Below are 18,552 nucleotides of genomic sequence, written 5' to 3' on the forward strand. Positions count from 1 at the left end.
AACCTTTATTTATAGAGCACATTTAAAAACAACAGAAGTTGACCCAAAGTGCTTTACAGATCAAACAAACCAAATATATAAAAACAGATTGATTTAAAGTTAAATATAAAACATAAAAAAAATAAATATATTTAAATACAACATCATGTATTAATCCATTTCAACCTATTAAATGATCTATTCAAAAGCCACAGAATAAAAATGTTTTTAAAGAAGATTTAAAAATGGCTAATTATGAAGCTGACCTCACATGGAAAGTGAGACTAATCCATAGACTAGGACCTATCACAGAAAAGGCACGGTCACCCTTAGATCTATAGCGGTAACGAGGAACCTTCAATAGAAGTTGATCAAAAGACCTGAGCGCTCTGGTTGGGGAGTAAGGGTATAGAAGGTCACTGATATATTGGGGTGCAAGACCAGATAGTGCCTTGTAGTATCAGAATTTTAAAATCGACCCTGAATTTCACTGGAAACCAGTGTAGAGATGCTAAAACCGGGGAAATGTGATCCCTCTTTCTTGACCCTCTTAAAAGCCTAGCTGCTGCATTTTGAACAAGCTGTAGCCGCTCAACTGATAACGCAGTTTGGGGCAGACCAATGTACAATGAGTTGCAATAGTCTAACCTTGATGAAATAAGTGAGTGGATCACAATTTCCAAGTCTTTATGGGAATGAAAATGTTTTATTTTTGCAATAGATCTCAGGTGGAAAAAGCTACCCTTGATAACAGCACTGATCTGCTTATTGAAAAGTAATGATGAGTCTAAAATCACTCCAAGACTGCTCACATAATCTTGTACATTCGATGACAGAGGACCTAACTGGGCAACCAGGCCAGGTAAGTAGGACATGGAGGAACCTAAAATCAGAGCTTCGGTTTTCCTTTTAATTGTAAGAAATTGTTTGCCAGCCAATGTTTAATATCTTTGAAGCAATTTAGGGCATTCTCAGATGAACAATTCTTGTCTACACTCACTGGGAAATAAAACTGTGAATTGTCAGCATAACAGTGATAAGATATGCTGTACTTCTTAAAAACAGAGCTCAGAGGAAGCATATTCAGTGAAAATAACAAGGGTCCTAAGATCGACCCTTGAGGGACACCACACTGTAATTGAGCCGAAGTAGAAGAAAAATTACCTAAATTCACAGAGAACATCCTTCCTTTTAGAAAGGAGGAAAACCACTGGAGGGCCATACCCTGGATGCCAACCATAAATTCTAGATGATTAAGGAGAATATTATGGTTGATTGTATTGGCACTGAGATCTAATAAAACTAAGAAAACCGGTGAACCTGAATCCATGGAGAGTAAAATATCATTAGTGACCTTCAACAATGCAGATTCAGTGCTGTGCAAGGGTCTGAAACCAGACTGAAATGTACCTAAAATGTTTAGTATTTAGATAGGAATAGAGCAGCGAATAAACAACTCTCTCCAAAATCTTGGAAATAAAAGGCAGTTTGGAGATTGGTCTGTAATTGTTGTGTATTGCCGGATCCAAAAAAGGTTTTTTTAACAAAGGATGTAGAATTGCATGTTTAAAACTACTTGGAACAAATCCATTTGCTAATGAGCTGTTAATTATAGCTGTCACACTGGAACTGATAGTCATGAAAACTTCTTTAAGAAGGCATGGAGAAAGAATGTCCAGCTTGTAACTGGAACACTTCATCTTAGAGACTACATCTGCTAACTGTTCTGATGTAACTGGTTCAAAGTGAGTCAAGGAGCTGGACAGGGAAGGAATTTTTGGTTGATCAAATTGTGAAGGTACAATCACACCTTAAATCTGCTCGATTTTGTGAGTAAAGAAGTTTAAAAATGTTCACAGTTCTCTTGGATGACGTCCAGAAAAGCATTTCTAGTTGGGTTTAAAACAGAATCAGTTGTTTTGAACAAAACTTTTGGTCGATTTGCATTATCAGAGATTAATGTAGAGAAAAACTTGGATTAGTTTACAGCTCTCTGATAGTTTGTTAAACACTCCTTTAAAATATCATAAGAGACCTGAAGCTTGTCTAGTTTCCATTTGCGCTAAGCTTTTCTGCAATCTTGTCTGAGAGTGCGGGTGACATAATTTAACCACGGCTGTGAAACACCCTTAATTCTCCTTGGCTTGAACGGAGAGACATTATCAAGTGTAAAAGTACAAGATTTATTAAAAGCTTCAACCAATGATTCAGTGTCAAGTCCAGCTAAGACATCATCTGTGAAATGCATTAGATAAAATCCTGAAAAAAGATTGGCAGTAGATGAGTGAATGGATCAGGAGTGACATAAGGGCTGAGAAAAAGTAGGGAGAGGACACAGACACGGACTCAAACATTATTGAATAATGGTCAGAAATGCCAATGTCTAAGACCTCTAAGAAAAACCATACGATAACACAAGATCCATTGTATGACCCATATTATGAGTAGGACCAGTGTCATGTTGTACAAAATTTAAAGAGTGAGGGAGATAAATTAATTTACCAGCGGTTTTGATGGACAACATACATGAATATTAAAATCCCCAAGAATCAGGAGTCTGTCACCACAAGACACCAGTCCAGATATAAAGTGCAAAATTGTTGGATGAAGTCCTTATTAAATCTGGGAGGTCTGTACACAAGTGCACAGAAAGCAGGACCCAAGATGTCAATCTTTAACAATTGGACCTCAAAACTGGAATACATGTCCATAGGCAACATTCTAAGTTTTTAAAAACAGTTGCAACACCACCTCCTCGTCCTGAATTCTGTGGGGAATTTAAAAAGTCACAACCTGGTGGTGTTCCCCAGGGCCATTTGTTCTCCAGGATTCAGCCAGGTCTCAGTGATGAATAAGAAGTCCAATGATCATGATATAAAAAAGTCATTCAGAATAAAAGACTTGTTTGATATTGAACATGCATTAATGAGGGCCACGATGGACATACCTGGGGCGACACGCAATTCCAAGTGCAGCGCAATAATTGTATACTCCGTCTGACAGGCGGTCCGAGGAATTCAAACACCGTAAATCCAGAGATGAGTAGAATAAAACCAAATCAGAAGAAAGATGATTGCATGGACTTGCAAACAAGCAGGGGGCTCTCTGCTGAAACTGGCGAGGGCAAACAGTAAAACTCCAGTAGGCCAAGATGGGCAACAGAAGGCAGAACATACTCAGTGCAACCACCAACACGACTCAAATTCAAAGTCCATGCGCTCCAGCCCCACTGGACATCGAAGATGGACAGGGAATCAAGCAGCCTATTTAAGACTTCACGTAGCAGTCCCGGTGAAGACCATCGGTGAGTGCAACGGTGTTAATTTCCTTGAAGTAATCCAGTCAGACGTGAGGTGTAGCATAGATTTCAAACAAACTAAAAAGTCACTAGTCCATAATATTGTCCATAAAAGAGAAGTATAAAACTCGATTTCCTGAGGTCGCTCATACAAAAGGCCACTATAACAAAAGCATCAAAAACATTGAAAAGAATCCGGAGAGCAAACATGGCAGCGTTCACTCTACCGGAAGTGATTATTGGTGGAACACATGCCATAGTTCACCATGGAGCAGTGCTCGCTTATTCATTGCGCACAACGCATGCTCCGGGCATAATAAACACGGGAGCGCATTTACTGTATGGAGAATTAAGATTCTTCATCAACAAGAGGACGAGCGATACTGGCAAACTACTCTATCTCTTCGCATCATGCGAAAACACTCACTTACTTTCTTCTGAACCTGTTTCAAAAGCGAAACCGCCTGAGAGAGACCCAGCGTGTGCGCGATAGAGACTGAGAAGAATATGGCCATTTAGCAAGCAACTGCCAGGTATACTTGTAGACTGAAAGGCAGCCATAGAAATAATAGTTTTGAGATTTTAAACTTCAGCTAATTAAACTTCAGCACTGAATATATTTTATGTCTGTTTGTATAGTGTCTAATAATGCACTGGCAATGTACACTTAAGTTCTCTTGCCAATAAAGTTTGATATGAATTGAATCTGCACATTTGATCCTATTATTAAAAAATTCCACTTGAAAATGGCAGAAAATGTTGCCCATATTGTAATTACAATATGTCTGATTTTCTGGCATGTAGACATATACATGTATCAAATATTAATACCTGTAAAAAGGTGTCTAATTAACTAATAATAATAATAAATATATATATATATATATATATATATATATATATATATATATATATATATATATATTCAAATGATTAAAACAAATTATGACTTTGAACTAATTTCTAAGTTCTTTGAGACAAAGTATAAAGTAAATATATTTATTTTGATTTTGTTTGTTGTAACGTATCATATATCATAATTTAATCACAAGTAATCACACAAAAATGTCAGAATCAGAATGAGCTTTATTGCCAAGTGTTCTCGCATACACAAGGAATTTTTTATTTTTTTTTTTTTTTTTTGGGTGTTAGGAGAAACAAGTGCACACAGAACATTACAGTGAGACACAGAATATAAAACAAGGTAAGAGTATAAATAGACTGTGGTGGTGGGGGCGTGGTTAAGTGGCGGTTTGTGAATGGAGAGCGAGATTAGGAGATGATAATGGTAAGGATCATCACCTGGCAATGATTTTCTCTAACAGCTGTTTGTCATTGCAGTGAGAGTGGAGACTGGCTTTTAAGAGCGAGCCAGATGCCAGTGAGGTAGAGAGAGCGCTGCACAGAGCAGTGTTCCAGAGTGTGATTTGTATTGTGCTGAAAAGCATTCATTTGAGTGTGACCACTGAAAAGTGGAATATCTAAATAGACTGTGAAGCTGTGGGAAATAAAGCTCTTTTGAGTTGGATCTCACCTTCTCCCGCTTCCTCCCTTGTCATGAAAACTAAGAACTTTGTTACATAGACATACAAATAAAAGGACATATAACATAGAATGGCATATGTACATGTGCAAGTGGTAATGTATGTGCAAGGTAGGGGTATGTACAGTTATTGAATTAAATCTGAGTGGATTAGCATATCTACATGAGATATTTATTTACATTATTGCACTATGGGAGAGTCCTGATGCAGTTTAATTGTTCATGTGGAAAATGGCCTGAGGGTAGAATCTGTTCTTGTGCCTGGATGTCCTGGTGCTCAGTGCTCTGTAGCATCGGCCAGAGGGCAACAGTTCTTGGAGGGTGGGCAGGGGGCACCAGTAATCCTCTCAGAAGTCCTGACTGTCCATTGTAGTTTCCTTCTGTGATTAATTAGTATTTAAATAGTTAAATTTTTTTATCGATTCACAGCCCTAATAAATATATATATATATATATATATATATATATATATATTATTATTTATTTTTTTTTGGTTTTATTTTTTTATTTGGAATGCCCAATTCCCAATGTGCTTGTTAAGTCCTCGTGGTTGCATAGTGATTCACCTCAATCCATGTGGCGGAGGACGAATCCCAGCTACCTCCATGTCTGTGACCATCAACCCGCACATCTTATCACATGGCTTGACGAGCGCGTTGCCACGGAGACATAGCACGTGTGGAGGCTTCACACCATCCACCGCGTCACCTACGCTCAACTCACCACATGCCCCACCAAGAACAAACCACATTATAGCGATTACGAGGAGGTTACCCCATGTGACTCTACCCTCCCTAGCAACCGGGCCAATTTGGTTGCTTAGGAGACCTGGCTGGAGTCACTCAGCACACCCTGGATTCGAACTTGCAACTCCAGGTGTAGTAGTCAGCATCTTTACTTGCTGAGCTACCCAGGCCCCACACACACAGAAATGAAAGGGTGAGACTATAAAACATCCAGAGTGCAAAACATACACAATCACTCACTCACTCACTCACTCACACACACACACACACACACACACACACACACACACACACACACACACACACACACACACACACACACACACACACACAAACAAATGAACTGGTGAGGCTATAACAGAGATATTTTTTTTATTTGTCAAATAAATCCAATAAATCAGTCACAATGCTAAACAAACACATTAAAAAATGAGGGGGTGAGATTAAAATAGCCAGGAGGCAGAACACACAACATAACACAAACACACAGAAATAAAGGTGTGCAGACTGTCTCCTAAGAGACAATAAAACCAGAATGGTGTGCGAAAAATGCAAATATGCCATCATAGCTACTCGCTGCCATGGATGCATGAATGCATAAAGACATTGCATCAGTCTTTACTGTTCTTACTGTTTTTTATCATTTACCGTTTGTTGTTTTTTATGCATTTATTGTTCATTATTGCTGTTCACCTCACTGACTTGAAAATGTTTGCAAAATAATTTTTTTAAATAGAAAGTTTGAAATTACAAAATGTTTACTCTGATTCTTCTGTTTTACACTCTAATTGAATTTTCACAATTTTGCAGTTCATTTGTTAACAGCAAAAACTGACACATCAAAATCCATTTTAAAATGCTAAACTTAAACAAGCAATCAGACTACACAGTAGGTGGCTGCATAGAACACTGCAGCCATCTACTGGCTATTATTGTCACAATATGAAGTCATGTGTTTTATATTTTGTTTACCAGATGGCAGCAATCTGCCTCCAATATATGTCACATTCTCATATTTACTTTATGTTTCAACTTTCTGAAGTGTAGGTTTTTACTGTACTACAGTTTTATAAATGTGCTTATTTGCATATGCAAAATAATGGTAAAACTGAGAATTTTACATGTAAATAAGATAAATAGCATAAAATCCCCAAATAGGTGCATCATTTTATTGTTATTTCTTTAGGCAAGAAGAAATGTTATCATCATCATCATTAAAAAAAAAATAATTCCAGTCAAAAATGACCAGGAGGACCAAAGTTAGGGCTCGTTTATAAATATCATTGGAGGTTTAATCTAAGGTTCTCACTTTTCTTAGGCTTTATCACCCTTTCAACCCTGGTCCCAAACACAACTGAGGGAGTAACGACAATGACAAGTTCTTCAACATCCACTCCAACAGCAGAAACATCAAGTAAGTAATTATTCAATACCCTTCATAAAGATTTTCCTTTAGGTCTGGTCTGAGTTTACTTTGGAACTCCGTAAAACTTGATAATACAACTGAATCTGTTTGTTCTAATAATGCTATTGGGTTATGTTACTACACAGAGGTGAATAAACCAACATTTACCTTGTTAAAAGTTGCATTTAAAATTAATTAAAATATATTAATCAAATTTAGGCTTTACCACCCTTTCAACTCTGGTCCCAAACACAACCGAGGGAGTAACAACAATGACAAGTGCCTCAACATCTACTCCAACATCAGAAACACCAAGTAAATTATCAAATAAAACCCTTCATGGGAGAGAGATTTTCTGTGTCAGATCTGGTCAGAGTTTACTTTAGATACCACAGTGAAATTTGACAACACACTCTCATTAATTTGCTCTACCACTATTGAGTAGTGTTGCTACACAGAGGAGAATAAACCAACTTTTACCTTGAAAAAAGTTGCATTTAAAAATAATGTACTGTAACTTCAGTATATTAATCAAAGTTCTTGCTTTCAATAGGCTTTACCACCCTTTCAACCCTGGTCCCAAACACAACTAAGAGAGTAACAACTATGACAAGATTCTCAATATCTACTCCAACAGCAAAGACATCAAGTAAGTTATCAGATAAAACCCTTCATGGGAGAGATTTTTTGTGACAGGCTGGTTTGAGTTTACTTTGGAAACCACAGTAAAACTCGATAAAACATTTTCATGTTTTTTGCTACATGGAAATAACCCCATTGAATAAAATTAAATAGTCTCAATAAAATAAAATAAAACAGTCTCCCTATATTTACATTATTATAAAAGTGTTAAAACATTTTTAAAAGATTGTAACAATTTTTACAATTAATAATTTACCATGATAAATTATATCAGGCAAATGTGTGCCTAGAGTTGTTATATTATAAAATAAATGGCAAATAATCAGATAGAAATGTGCCTACAAATTCTCCACCATTAAATATGTAATACAACAGGCTCGTTTTATCTGCTCACAAGTTATTTATATGTAAGCTTAAGAAAGGTATTATGATTCATTTGGGGAATGCTGAAAAAATTAATGTTTACGTCTGATCATCCTGCGGCTCGCGCTGTTGATGTGACGTATCTGTTAACGCTTTAAAGTAATACTATTCTCATTGCCTTGAAAATAATATCACAAATATGAAATATTGTTTGAGCATGTAGCTTTAGATCTTTTTATAGTTCAAGTGACCAATTATCAATCAAATTATACCACAGAATACAAACTAAACTTAATCTACAACATAAAACTAAACTAACACACATAGACAAACATGAAAACAGGTTAATGAATAAGTTCTGACAGAAAATAAATAGAAATGATTGTTAACAGAGGAAAATGAATAGTGTTTCCCCTAGGATTTTTTTCAGCAATGGTGCTGTTGTGCGTGCATCCATGAGCCTGTAACGCTGGACCCGTGTTTACGCACGTCGGTGGAGGAATAGCTTAAAATGACCTTAGAATCATTATAGATGGGTTATTCATGTTCGTCTTTTGAAAGGCTCTGGGGGTCAAATTTACTAAAACATCTGAACATTTACAACAATCTTACCTAAATCTCACAGGGGTTACAATTCTTACCTCTAGTTTTATTCAGAGAGAATTATTTTTAAAGTATATAGCCTGATTGTGGTCCTCTGCTTCAGTCACTTGTTCCTCAGCAAGACAGGATGCAATCATGTTCTGAATTACATTTATGTTGTTGTTCTTGGCAGATACCTTTAACAAATTCTTTAACAGGTAGCCTAGTTAAAGGGCAGTTACCATTAGTCACCCCAAGCCTGTATGATTTTCTCTCATCTGTGGAACACAAAAGGAGATGTTAGGCAGAATGTTAGTTCCAGTTACCATGCACAGTCACTAATTTTTTTTCTATACATTCTCCCTAACTTCTCCTTTTGAGTTCCACAGTAGAAAGAAAATCATAAATGTTTGCACATGATGACAGAATTGCTATCACTTTAAGAGTATAAGTCAATACTCACCAGTTACATTAAAATGGACGTTTAATGTTGACATAATGCATTGAAAATGTTGAGAGATGAAATTCTGAGAGGGAACCTTGCTATATAATATGTATATTAAAGATATAAAAGGATGTATTTTCATATTATATATATTATTAATTTTATAGTATTTATATTACTATATTATTTTTATTTATGCATATTTTTACATACTAATTAAAATTGACTGATTCACTGGGCAGTGAAAATACCTGTTCAGGTCAGATGGAGCTCCAGATAGGTGGAGATGACTGATGAAACAGGTGTTTAAATGTTTCACTTCTCCCCGCAGTAGGTTCTCTTCACAGACTATTTCTGGTAGTAGTTTACACAAAGCATGCGGTATGAAAGGCGGGAAAACTTGATTGCTCCGATGTTGCACGCTTGCAATGTTGACAGCTTTGCTTTGTTGATTAAAAACAGGAGCGATAGTTTTATTGTATTGCTTGCTTACAGAGACACGCGTACAGTGGCATTCGCATGTCAAATCTTAAGTTCAGTAAATATGTGACAAACTTACTTGTGACTTTCTCTCTGCGCACGCTTACACGGAACTCAACAAGTGTTCAGTGAGGTGCACGAGAGAGGGAGAGAGGCATGCGGAAGAGCTAATTTACTCGCACAGATTCTGGAATCACAGTTTGATACAAACAGAAGATTATTGATTTCTTCATCTCTGTATGGATTGGTTTACCAATTCACAGCTACATGTTAAGGGCCCAAACATACTTCACGCAAGTACGCAAACGCAGACTCACCATGCTACGCAAGCTCGATTCCACGCATAATTGCGTAGTGAAATATGTCAGTGCTCAATTCATAGCCCAACACAAGTACACGCTACATTCTCAGTATTGCCGCAAGGGGCGCTAGAGCGGATTTTCTGTTTTCAGTTAACAACTGTCAACTGTCAACCCTCATCCCCTCTCCATTCGAATAAAACAGCGATTGAAAATGCTTGGCAAGAAATTTCAGCTTCCCTAAATTCTGATAATGACACTGTAAAGAGAAAATGGAAACAACTACGGGTTAGTTAAATCATGTGCATGTCTAAATTTAGCAGATGCTGTTATTGAAAGAGATGTAGTAACATAAACCCATTGGAGCAACCTGAGGTTAGGTAAAAGTATCCCCCCCCCACACACACACACACACACACACTCACACACTCACACACTTTATGTGCATTGACTGCAGGGTTAAAGAACAAGAAGTGTTATAAAGAATAAATATATAATGATGAAAGTGGTGTATTTTAGGTAGAAAGTTAAAAAGTTATCACTGTGCCTTTATTACTAATCCACCTAAAATCTGTCATGTTTGCCTTGTGGCTCTAGCAGTTGGAGACAGATCAGGAAAATAGTCAGAGAAGTCAGACACTATCTAGTACCCCTGCCCACATCCCCCCTCCGTCTGTGCCTCAACCACAGACTCCTCTACAGTCAGAGACCCAATGACAGTCTGATGCCCAGTAGAAACCACCACCACAGCCACAACCTGCCCCCTCTTCCTCCCCTCATCCTTCAACATCACACACTTCGTGGCGCCTAAAAAAACTATATCGTCCCCTTGTGGTGTGAGGTTTGTAACCGCCAGAGTAACGCAAGTGCGCACGTAAAGTATGTACAACGGGACCACGCGTAGCCCATGCGTTGGCCAAGTGCTCGCGTCTGCGTTCATGTACTCGCGTGAAGTATGTTTCGGCCTTTAAAGTGAATAAAAGTGTGCTGTAATTCCCCACAATATGAACGTGGAACATGCAGGAACGATTAAATTTGTGCACAATACCTGCAATCCTGTGCTGATTTTCAGACCCTGTGGGTATTCTGCTTCTCCATTACAGGACACACTCACATTGGACTGCTATATGGTGACGTCGCTGTGATATGTGCGTGTTTGTGTGTGTGTGTGTGTGTGTGTGTGTGTGTGTGTGTGTGTGTGTGTGTGGCAGCCCCATTCAACAGCGTGCATTACAAAAAGCCCGCAGGTGACTGGGCCTAGCCTAGCAAACATTACGCTGCGTAAAGTATATTAATGAACCATTTGAAATCTCAGCAGCAGTGCTCATAATTTAGCTGAATGCATATAGGGGAAACACTGGAATATGAATGTTATACAGAGTCCATAACCATGCCATGAGAACTATCAAACTTAATTTAATATGCCTTGATTTGAGATCAAGTCCTTGAAGTCTTTTGGCTTGGCATGTGGAAGTTTGTGCTGGGTCAGTTATTTGAAGTTCCATTGAAGGATGTGGAATCGATTTCGGCAGAAATTGATTATACACGCTGGATGGATGATAGAACGACTAGAGGAGCCTCGGAGGTACAAAGTTTGTAACTTCTACATTCTAGAGACTTCATGGACTTAGAAGACGAGGACTCCTGCAATGGGCCTCGTGGTCTCCAGGGGCTCTCCCTTGAGAACTAACATGATGGTAATATGATAACTCGTCTTGCTGGAACAAGAGAACTTACTTTGGTGGTCAGGCAAGGTCCTTTTAACCCTTTCCGTTTGATTCAACACCCAAATGAATTCTATCCAATCAGAAGTGTCTTTTGCTATGGAATTTGACTTTATGAGTCTTTGTGTTGTTAGTTTTCTAAGGTACCTGCTCGAAAGAGGTCATGTTTTAATCATGCATTTTAATATCTTTAAAACAATAGATTGCCTCAAAATTTAATCTACAGTACATCACCATTCTTGAAATGCAAAATGAATATCAATAATAGTAGACATGATGCGCTTATGATAAATGATTACTGTGCAACATGAATAACACAACATTAAAAATCACAATGTTCAACTTTGTCAATTATAACAGTAATAAGTCATAACACGACTTGATTATAAGTGATTAAAAGTCATAACGTAAGTTCTAATAATTTGTGTAAGATAAAAATTGTCAATTTTTAGTATCAAAAAATAGACTGTGCATTGTGGAGAAGCTGGTCAACATGTCACTTGATGTATATAATTATACATTTGTCAAGCTCCTGAAGTTTGCAGATGACACCACTGTCATTGGCCTCATCCGAGATGACAATAGATGACGAGTCTGCATACAGAAGGGAGGTTAAACAGCTGGCTGTCTGGTGCAGTCAAAACAACCTTGAGCTGAACACGCTCAAAACGGTGGAGATGATTGTGGACTTTAGGAGGAACCCCCCACCCCCCCACCATTCTAAACAGCAATGTGTTTAGTGGAGTCATTCAGTTTCCTGGGCACTACCATCTTACAGGACCTGAAGTGGGAGACCCACATTGAGGAAGTTCAACCTGCCACAACCTGCTGCTGATACAGTTCTACTCAGCAGTCATTGAGTCTGTCCTCTGCACTTCTATAACTGTCTGGTTTGGTTCAGCAATGAAATCGGATATCAGAAGACTACAAAGGACAGTTCGGACTGCTGAGAGGATTATTGGTTGCCCCCTGCCTTCCCTTCAAGAAATACACTTCCAGAGTGAGGGAAAAGGCTGGAAAAATCATTCTGGACCCCACTCACCCTGCCCATTACCTTTTTGAACTGTTGCCTTCTGACCGACACTGCAGAGCTCTGAGCACCAGAACCGTCAGGCACAGGAACAGTATTTTCCCCCAGGCTATCCTTCTCATGAACAGTTAAAACTGCCCCTTTGAGCAATAATTAATGTGCAATACACAGCTTAGTCTTTTTATATTATCCAACACATCCTTCCTCTTCTGTCATTACATTCCCTTGCACTGTATATCACCGATTTGTATTTAGATTTGCACTATGTATATGTATGTGTATGTGTGTGTATGTATATATATATATTCATATATGTGTATATGTATGTATGTATGTATGTGTATACACACACACACACATACATACACACATATATATATATATATATATATATATATATATATATATATATATATATATATATATATATATATACATGTATGTACACTATATTGCCAAAAGTATTCGCTCATCTGCCTTTAGATGCATATGAACTTAAGTGACATCCCATTCTTAATCCATAGGGTTTAATATGACGTCGGCCCACCCTTTGCAGCTATAACAGCTTCAACTCTTCTGGGAAGGCTTTCCACAAGGTTTAGGAGTGTGTTTATGGGAATTTTTGACCATTCTTCCAGAAGCACATTTGTGAGGTCAGACACTGATGTTGGACGAGAAGGCCTGGCTCGCAGTCTTCACCCTAATTCATCCCAAAGGTGCTCTATCGGGTTGAGGTCAGGACTCTGTGCAGGCCAGTCAAGTTCTTCCACACCAAACTCGCTCATCCATGTCTTTATGGACCTTGCTTTGTGCACTGGTGCGCAGTCATGTTGGAACAGGAAGGGGCCATCCTCAAACTGTTCCCACAAAGTTGGGAGCATGGAATTGTCCAAAATCTCTTGGTATGCTGAAGCATTCAGAGTTCCTTTCACTGGAACTAAAGGGCAAAGCCCAGCTCCTGAAAAACAACCCCACACCATAATCCCCCCTCCACCAAACATCACAGTTGGCACAATGCAGTCAGACAAGTACCGTTCTCCTGGCAACCGCCAAACCCAGACTCGTCCATCAGATTGCCAGATGGAGAAGCGTGATTCGTCACTCCAGAGAACGCGTCTCCACTGTTCTAGAGTCCAGTGGCAGCGTAATTTACACCACTGCATCCGACGCTTTGCATTGCACTTGGTGATGTATGGCTTGGATGCAGCTGCTCGGCCATGGAAACCCATTCCATGAAGCTCTCTATGCACTGTTCTTGAGCTAATCTGAAGGCCACATGAACTCTGGAGGTCTGTAGCGATTGACACTGCAGAAAGTTGGCGACCTCTGCGCACTATGCGCCTCAGCATCCGCTGACCCCGCTCTGTCATTTTACGTGGCCTACCACTTCGTGGCTGAGTTGCTGTCATTCCCAATCGCTTCCACTTTGTTATAATACCACTGACAGTTGACTGTGGAATATTTAGTATCGAGGAAATTTCACGACTGGACTTGTTGCACAGGTGGTATCCTATCACAGTACCACGCTGGAATTCACTGAGCTCCTGAGAGCGGCCCATTCCTTCACAAATGTTTGTAGAAGCAGTCTGCATGCCTAGGTGCTTCATTTTATACACCTGTGGCCATGGAAGTGATTGGAACACCTGAATTCAATTATTTGGATGGGTGAGCGAATACTTTTGGCAATATAGTGTATGTATGTATGTATGTATGTATATGTGTGTGTGTGTGTGTGTGTGTGTGTGTTTGTATATATGTATATATATATATATATATATATATATATATATATATATATATATATATATATATATATAGTCTATTGTGTATTCTATATATACTTTTTTCTTTTCAATATTTATCTATTTTTTTATTCAATTTTAATTATTTTTTAAAAGTCTTGTTGCTGTTTTTGTATTGTTGTGTACTGGAAGCTCCTGTCACCAAGACAAATTCCTTGTATATGTAAGCAACTTGGCAATTAAACTGATTCTGATTCTGATTTATTCTGACTGAATGAAAGGAGATCTTAGTTCTGAATCTCCATGGTTCCCATGGGGGAGTTCCTTACTGAGAGGGTTAAACTGTGGTCAGAGAATTGCCCTTTTGTTCTGTGACAGTTGAGAATTACCAGCCACCGACTCCTATGAACTTCATTAGCTCATTTAGCCAGGTTGTCCAAGACTTTTCGGTGTCTTCTTGGCAGAGTCTTTAGTTTATGACATTAAGGAATTTCCAGTGTTGATTATGGGCCTCTCTGTGAAATTCTGTTTTAATTTTCTTCTGTCTCCAAGCACTACAGTATGTTGTTCATGTTGTTTCATTGTGAGTGTGAATTATTCCAGTGATTCCCAACCGGGGATACATGTACACCAGGGGGTATGTGAGCAGGTAGGGGGTACACAAAAAGAATTAGATTTTGCTTTGTTTAACCTATAAAACAAAATTTTATATTTACCCTGAAAAAATTTAGCTTTTCGTGGTTCCAGCAAGCTCAGCGGTTCATCACAGTTTCACCACTGAACTAGACTCGTCAATGATTACACCATCCAGGACAGACAGAAATCTTGGTGTTGTGTTCAACAATCAGGCGCTTCATGGTGCCATCTCATTGAAACACAAAATCACTTTCCCGAACTTTCACTTCAACTGTGCACCGCTGGTGGAACAACCTGCCAAACTCTACCAGAGCAGCTGTTTCTCTACTCTCTTTCAAAATAACACCTAAAGAAACAGCTCTTTCGTGAGCACTTGACACTACCAAAATAATGCACTCTCTGATAAAAAAAAAATAAAATAACTTCGGTCAAACATTTTGGGTAGCCTTCCACAAGCTTTTCACAATAAGTTGCTGGAATTTTGGCCCATTCCTCCAGACAGAACTGGTGTAACTGAGTCAGGTTTGTAGTTCTCCTTGCTCACACATGCTTTTTCAGTTCTGACTAAGGTCAGGGCTTTGTGATGGCCACCCTTATGCTTTGACTTTGTTGTCCTTAAGCCATTTTGCCACAACTTTGGAGGTATGCTTGGGGTCATCCATTTGGAAGACCCATTTGTGACCAAGCTTTAACTTCCTGGCAGATGTCTTGAGATGTTGCTTCAATATATCCACATTATTTTCCTTTTTCATGATGCCATCTATTTTGTGAAGTGCACCAGTCCCTCCTCCAGCAAAACACTCCCACAACATGCTGCCGCCCCCATGCTTCTTGGTTGGAATGGTGTTCTTCGGCTTTCAAGCCTCACCATTTTTCCTCCAAACATAACGATGGTAATTATGGCTAAACAGTTACATTTTTGTTTCATTAGACCAAGGGACATTTCTACAAAAAGTAAGATCTTTGTCCCCATGTGCACTTGCAAACTGTAGTCTGGCTTTTTTTATTGCGATTTTGGAGCAGTGTCTTCTTCCTTGCTGAGCAGCCTTTCAGGTTATGTTGATATAGGACTCATTTTACTGTGGATATAGATACTTGTCTACCTGTTTCCTCCAGCATCTTTACAAGGCCCTTTGCTGTTGTTCTGGGACTGATTTGCACTTTTCGCACCAAACTACGTTTATCTCTAGGAGACAGAATGCGTCTCCTTCCTGAGGGGTATGATGGCTGCGTGGTCCCGTGGTGTTTATACTTGCATACTACTGTTTGTACAGATGAACGTGGTACCTTCAGGCATTTGGAAATTGCTCCCAAAGATGAACCAGACTTGTGGAGGTCCACAATGTTTTTTCTGAGGTCTTGGCTGATTTCTTTTGATTTTCCCATGATGTCAAGCACAGAGGCACTGAGTTTGAAGGTAGGCATTAAAATAAATTTACATCCATAGGTACACCTTCAGTTCAGCCAATTATTCTATCAGAAGCTTATTTGCTAATTGCCTAAAGGCTTGACATCATTTTCAGGAATTTTCCAAGCTGCTTAAATGCACAGTTAACTTAGTGTATGTAAACTTCTGGTCCACTGGAATTGTGATATAGTTAATTAAAAGTGAAACAATCTGTCTGTAAACAATTGTTGGAAAAATGACTCATGTCATGCACAAAGTTGATGTCCTAAACGACTTGCCAAAACTATAGTTTACTAATATGAAATCTGTGGAGTGCAGCCTAAGTGTATGTAACCTTCTGACTTCAACTTGTGTGTGTGTGTGTGTGTGTGTGTGTGTGTAATATATATATATATATATATATATATATATATATATATATATATATATATATATATATATATATATATATACTGTCTACTAAAATGACCAAAATGATGAAAAATTAATGATAAAATAGTTTGTACCAAGGTAAAATGTCCCCACAATACTTTGGTATGCAGCATTAGTCTGCTGTAATTGCGAGTTTCATGGCTTATATGGCCCAGGTTTGTCTTTGTTTTTGTTGATGAATTGACATCATAACTGTCAACTTCTTATCATTTATTGATAACATTATATTACATTTAGCCTTTAGTAAACATCTTTGATTTTGTGTCAGTGAAGGGGTACTTGAGTCTTATTGATGGTGCCGTGGGGTACTTACAGCAAAAATGGTTGGGAAACACTGAATTATTAAATAAACAAAAATAAAAATAAATCCAAGCTTTTGGACAGCTTTGGTTTATTTTATTATAGGCCTATACAGTGATGAGGCTCTAAAATGTAAAGATTAAAAACACAAGTGCTTAAGCATAGTTTAGAACCAGCGACACACTAGCCTAGAAACTTATTGGATGTTTTTGTTGTTTATTTCCACTATCTGTACTGTATATTTTAGCTTTACCTAATATAAAGTTACTGTATTACTGTATTTAGTACTACCTGCTGGTTCATTTGATCTTTGCAACCTTCCACCTGGTGGATATTGTGAGACGCGTAACAAATAAGTTTAAATTCCAAGAGGCTCACCAGACTGATCCTGCGTGAGATCGCATGATGGGTTGTGTGAAGCCGCTTGATGCATGCACAATTTTAAAGGCCACATCTGTAGGTCCTAAATTATCCATGTGTCAGATAAACAAAAACACTTTTACAGACATGACTACCCCGTATCCACCCCTGCTCCAACAGCAGAAACTCTGAGTAAGTGATGATACAAGAGAATCTTGATGTGAAAGAGTCTGGTGTTATTATATGTTATGGTTTAGGTTTGTCACAGAACATGCCAAAACTTGATAAAACACACTGAGATATGCTTGTTATACCACAATCCATCAAGTTGTGTTGCTAGATAAAGATTTAAGAACCAATCTTTATTATCAGGAAATCCAATTTTATTAATAAAGGTCCTTGCTTTTCACAGAAGTTACCATCCTTACAACCCTGTTCACAAACACAACTGAGATTATAAAGACAAGTGCTACTCCAACATCTATTCCACCAAGTAAGTGACCATAGAAAAACTTTGATGTGTGAAATAATTTTCTGTGTTTTCGTTTTATGTTTTAGGTATTTAGGTTTGATATTAAGAAACTTAATCTCATCTGGAACAAATACCAATAACGAGTGTTAATACAAATAATAAAAAGTATGGGTGCTACATGGAACGTAAAGAGAGTAATTGAGTTCTGATTTAAAATAAGCATGTATAAACCGTATACAGAACATGTTTACCTGAAATTGAATTTGCAGTTTTGAACTTAAATTACATCAAACTTGAAATTCAAATGTATGTGGCAGGAATTCAGATTGTTAAATTCAGTTTGAATTTTGATTCAGGTTTTATATTCAGATTCGGGTAAATCTGACGAAGAGCAATCGAGCCTGTATGTAATCAAACTCCTTCTTGACCAATAACAACATAGCTCACAGTTCACAGTTAGAAGAGGAAGGGTCTGCTGTGAAATAGTGCCAACATGGGATCATGGCTGAACGAGAGCCACCACCTCTTTCTAACGTAAGTTACTTGTTCTGCCCTGATGCAAACTCCAGAGATAATTAGTGTGATTGTTAAACAGGCTGTTTGATGCATTAAATACATTTTTATCAGATCAATGTTTGCCACAGGTTCCAAAAGGCAGTTAGCTAA

At 38.2% G+C, this 18,552-nt stretch overlaps 1 protein-coding gene across 32 annotated transcripts in view; it reads left to right on the plus strand.

Annotated features, from left to right (window-relative positions):
- Positions 1–18,552, plus strand: part of LOC127424365 (adhesion G protein-coupled receptor F5-like) — a 75,777-nt gene that overhangs the window by 34,869 nt on the left and 22,356 nt on the right. For all 32 annotated transcript variants that reach the window (XM_051669460.1, XM_051669473.1, XM_051669461.1 and 29 more), the window contains 4 exons: positions 6,885–6,980; positions 7,191–7,286; positions 7,525–7,620; positions 17,827–17,907. In XM_051669460.1, coding sequence (XP_051525420.1) covers positions 6,885–6,980; positions 7,191–7,286; positions 7,525–7,620; positions 17,827–17,907 — 369 coding nt within the window. The remainder of the gene's footprint in view (positions 1–6,884; positions 6,981–7,190; positions 7,287–7,524; positions 7,621–17,826; positions 17,908–18,552) is intronic.

Source organism: Myxocyprinus asiaticus, chromosome 33 (genome assembly GCF_019703515.2).
Source record: "Myxocyprinus asiaticus isolate MX2 ecotype Aquarium Trade chromosome 33, UBuf_Myxa_2, whole genome shotgun sequence".
Taxonomy (NCBI): Eukaryota; Metazoa; Chordata; class Actinopteri; order Cypriniformes; family Catostomidae; genus Myxocyprinus; species Myxocyprinus asiaticus.